This window comes from Nicotiana attenuata, unplaced genomic scaffold, assembly GCF_001879085.1.
Source record: "Nicotiana attenuata strain UT unplaced genomic scaffold, NIATTr2, whole genome shotgun sequence".
In the NCBI taxonomy this organism is placed as follows: domain Eukaryota; kingdom Viridiplantae; phylum Streptophyta; class Magnoliopsida; order Solanales; family Solanaceae; genus Nicotiana; species Nicotiana attenuata.
The window spans coordinates 4,973-9,746 of NW_017676744.1; the positions used below are offsets into that span (position 1 = coordinate 4,973).

Consider the following 4,774-nt stretch of genomic DNA (forward strand, 5'->3'; position numbering starts at 1 on the left):
ACATCAGGTTAGAGTTTCGTTAGCGTCAAAAACAAATACGAGACAATTATGCTAAGGACAAGAATATGCATGGGCCACAAAATGTAACGGAGAATAAAATTAAGATATTATATATAGTAAGAAGGGTATTTTTTTTTAGTAGCCACTAATGCTTGCATTGGTGTAGATTGTCTACGTCATACCCTTTGAGGTTCGGTCCTTTTCCGCACCTTGCTTGGATGCGGAATGCTTTGCGCACTGGACTGCGCTTTAACTCTTTTCCCTTAGTAAAGGAGAATAAAATTAACTTTCCCTTTTTGTGAACTTGGAGCATGCATTGCTATGCCACCAGAAGGAGGAAAATTCACCAAATGCATCCAAGAAATTCTTGATAAGGGTCCAGATGTAGTAGACGAAAGTTCGTGGAGTGATATTGATTTTATCAAAAAGCTGAACCCTTTAGGAGCTTTTTACTCAATAAGTAAGACCTTAATAGAAAAAGTTGTTTTAAATTTTGCAGAAAAAAATGGACGATCTTGTTTGTGTGAATCATGCTTGGGTTCTTGGCCCTTTTATTACTCCTCAATGCCCTGAAGTTGAACCTGTTTCCTTGGCTATGATTCTAGGTAAAACACTTGAACCGACTATTTATGTAAAGATTTCAATTTCTTTATACGGTCGGTATATAATTCTTCAGTTCACTTTTAATTGTCAAGTATTCCAAAACTAATTTTTTATTTTTAATTGTCACTTTTTGCATATCAAGAGAAAAATAATTTAATTTTTCTGTTTTGCCCTTAGCATTAATTACTCGACTAGCTTATCCTTATCTCTTCCATAATTGAATAATTCATGACTCTGTCTTCTTAGTAGTAAGGATAGAACAGAAACAAAATAATTAATACTACCTTTTAAATTTTTTAGACGGACAAATATTGCGGATCAATTAATTTTCTTTTTGTGGCAAAAATAACAGATAAAAAAATTGGGTGAAGTATCAAATTATTCAAGCGTTGCTTTTAGTTACTACAATTATATCTAATGTACGTACGAAAGTGAAAACTATTACGGGACTTCTTTGAGGAAAAAAACTTAAATAACTTTGTTTTTCTGAAGGAATCGTCATTTTCTATTTCAATTGCAGTTGTTAAAGAATTCAAGTTCCCACGCCCTTCTTCCAAGAAACTATTGGACACTGGGTTCAAGTTCAAATACAATCTAGAAGATATGTATGATGGAGCCATTGCTTGCTGTAAACAATATGGTTTACTCTAAGTTGGGATGATGACAATGTGACAGCAATAAGATATATATAGCAAAATAAATCTTCTTGTTTGATGAATCTTTAGAATGTATTTCTGCTAATAAAAAACATATCTCGCCGTGTCTGTGTACTTTGTTTTTATATTTATGAACAAGAAAAGAAGGATGTAACTAAAGTACTACAGAGAGAATGGTGATCTCTTGCTGAGCCAAACTGAACTAAGTAATTCACAGCCAACTCACTTTACTGATTAAGCGTGAATAATCATGTCTTTTAGATATGGCATTGCACTCAAGTCTAGAAAACAGCCTTGCTTTTCAATATTCATACCCAAAAAAAAGGGAATCAAATATACTTCACAAATTTAGATTATGATGATTTCTCTTGGACTGATAGTGGTTAGTGTTGAGTTCTCACTACTCTTTAGCTCCTCTTAGAGCCGGGCTTTATCTATTGGTTATTGTTGTGCTTTCCATCTATTTCCTGGTTCTTATGATGCTGTTTTTTATTTATTTATGATTTTTATTAATGGTACTGATATTTGCTATATTCGTCTTCTTGAGCTAAGGGTCTTTCGGAAACAGCTTCTCTACCCCCCAGGGTAGGGGTAAGGTTTGCATACACACTACCCTCCCGAGACTCCAATAGTGAGATTTCATTGTGTCGTTATTGTTGTTGATGAATCCATTACAGTTTTTGTTCTACTTTCAGATTAATTATTTAAAAGAAAAATAGAGAGCATTGATCGATGGATATGATAGCTAGCATGATAGAGCGTGGTGGTTGCCTATCCATGTAATGGTCGATCAGTATCTTGGGCATTGAATTTGGATAGCTTCTCTTAGGAGAACCCTTTGCCACACTCGATTTAACTAGGTCTTTCGAATCTTTTAAGTACCTGTGAAGCTTCAATTGAAGACACGCAGGATTTTTCATAAGGGGTGTCACTTTTTCACGAGGAGCCAAGGGAGTTCGAACCCTGGACCTCTCACAACAAACATGAAGCTGTCAACCATTAGAATACAGAGTTGTTTTATTGCAAGTGGTGTCACTTTTAATGGTTTTATCTTGTATTTCTGTTTTACTTATTATTTTTATATATATAAATAGTAAAAAAATTCGATGAAGCGGTGTCCCGTGACACCGCTCGGGTCCATGTAAATCCGCCCCTGCATGTATGCCATGTTGTTTAAGGGGTTAAAGCTATATATACTATTCGGACAACATCATTAGTAATAAAAGTGGGATGAAAAAGACTATATTTGAGAAAAAAGACTATTTGTAGCGGAATAACAATGGTTAACTAACCCATCACACATACAAAATAAAAAGAGAAGAAGAAATACTACAAGAACTTAATTGAGTTCGGTCGAGCCTATATTCTCGGGGCAGAAGGAAAGTGAATTTAGTTTTCTACCATGAATAAAAAGAATAGTACAAGACGCTCTTTGAATCTTTGGGCACACCCATTGGATCCACCATTACAATCTCTTTAAATATCCCAAATGTAATTTCCGAATCTATAGCCTATGCCCTTTAGGGTCAATGAGTCTCAAACCATAACAAAGCTCGGATTTGCCTTGTGCAATCGAACAAATTAACTTTGTGCAGCTTGCGGGATTTCTCGTGGATCGCACATGTGATCTGTCATGGGCGGCTTTTCAGCCATGCCCCATGACCCCTTGGGCGCGTCCCGTGGCGTCCTAGCGAACCTCCCAATGCCTAGCGCCACGGACGGCCCCGTGGTCTTGGCCGCGCCAAGTGACAAGCGCGCAGGTGCCTCTGTCGCCCCACCGATATCCCTCGCGAGCGCCAAGCCGCAGGCAGAAGCCAACAGCGCCGCGCGCGCAGACCGTGATGCCAAAGACACTGCTGCTGACAACGGACCTGCTGCTGCCTTATAGAAAACTAAGTCATTTTCATTGTAAATATAGAGTAGTTTTATTTCATGTACTTCCATTATGTTTCTCTAGCTTAATCAAGTCTAGTCCTGTAACTTTGGATTATTTTTTTTAAGTACTATTAAGGGGAATCAAGCAATCAAAACTTTTTAGCAAGCAAGCAATTCTCTGTACTGGTGTCTCTCCCCCTTGACACCGCGTTGCTTTTCTGTAATAGCTTTCATTAATCCAATCAAGTTTTCTTTCATTCTGAATTCTCATTTCTGTTCTCTCAATTGCTCTTGATATTGGTTTTCCCGTACGGCACTGACAATCTCGTCTAGCGTACGGAGGGGACCTCAGTTGGCGGACAGCAACTGCATTGACATCAGTTGCCTAGCCTTACGTTGCCCTTCCAAGGAATCTTAGGAAGGCGCCGCGTAACAGTTGGTATCAGAGCCTAGGCTCGACATCGGACGAGGGAACGTATTGACATACCACCATTTCTGACCATGGTGAATCATGGGGACCGCATTGCGGCCCTCGAAGGGACGGTTGAGGTATGGCGCCCTATTATGGATACGGTGCCTGAACTAAGAACCAGCCTACTGCAAAGGTTGGACGACCTGGACCGCAGGGTGCTTCAGGTCGAAGTTGACGTTGAAAACATCAGTCGCGACTCCGAGGGAGACCGGCAGACGGCAGCCACAGAGGCAGCCGAAATCTTTGAGAAATTCGAGGGGCTCCAACAGGAGCGCACCGAGGATTTAGCCCACAGGGCACAAGAGGCAGAAAAGGTGACTGTCATGCAACAAACCATTGACAAATTGACAGACCAACTCAATGTTGTCAACGCTGCTTTACAGGGCCTACTCCGAGGAGGTGGAAACCAAATCGGAGGTGTTGTGAACTCCGCTTCCGCGACAAGAAGCTGAAAATTCCTATGCCAAAGCCATACAGTGGAGCTAGGAATGCCAAGGAAGTGGATCCACCACAACCAAGATGGTTGTAAGATCTCCGACCTTGGGCAATCCGGTGATGAAAATCCAGGAAACGCTTTCCCAAGGTCTCTTTGGCGAACAAAGTGGTTCCAAGAGTCCGCTTGTTCAAGCGGTCCGACTTGTCCTTCTGGCATACTAGACAAGTCTTCACATACTGAGCGACATCATCGGCATTTGAGGCCAATAATAGGCACGACGAAGTAACGCCATGGTGCGTTCTTCACCGGGAGGGCCGGCCACAGAGTATCATGACATTCCGCTAGAAGAGTCCTCCGCAAATCTCCTCCTTTAGGAACATTAAAGTCGGTTCCCTTTTACTTTCAGAAACCCATCTTCCATGTAGAACTGGCGAAGTTTGCCCTGTCCTACCAAATAACCAAATACTGAGCAGCAGGATCCTTGATGAGTAGATCCCGTATTTTGGTCCTTGATGGATGTGGCTAATTCGCTCCCCTTTAGGGTGGCGAGTAGGCACACCGATGCTAGGTCAGCTCTCCGACTGAGCACATCAGCAACATGATTGGTCTTTCCACTGCGATACTCCAAGTTGAAGTGGAATTCAGCTAGGGAGTTCCTGCCACCTGGCCTGATCGACCGTTCAGCTTCGGCTGGGTCATGAAATGGCTAACAGCTGTGTTGTCTGTCTTGAC

The 4,774-nt window shown here is 41.3% G+C and overlaps 1 protein-coding gene across 1 annotated transcript; it reads left to right on the forward strand.

Annotated features, from left to right (window-relative positions):
* Positions 1-323: 323 nt before the first annotated feature.
* On the forward strand, positions 324-1,402 carry LOC109221192 (vestitone reductase-like). The gene is made up of 2 exons (XM_019385657.1): positions 324-605; positions 1,124-1,402. Exons 1-2 carry the CDS (start codon positions 506-508, stop codon positions 1,252-1,254), a joined length of 231 nt encoding a protein of 76 aa, XP_019241202.1. The 5' UTR covers positions 324-505; the 3' UTR covers positions 1,255-1,402.
* The last annotated feature ends 3,372 nt before the right edge of the window (positions 1,403-4,774 follow it).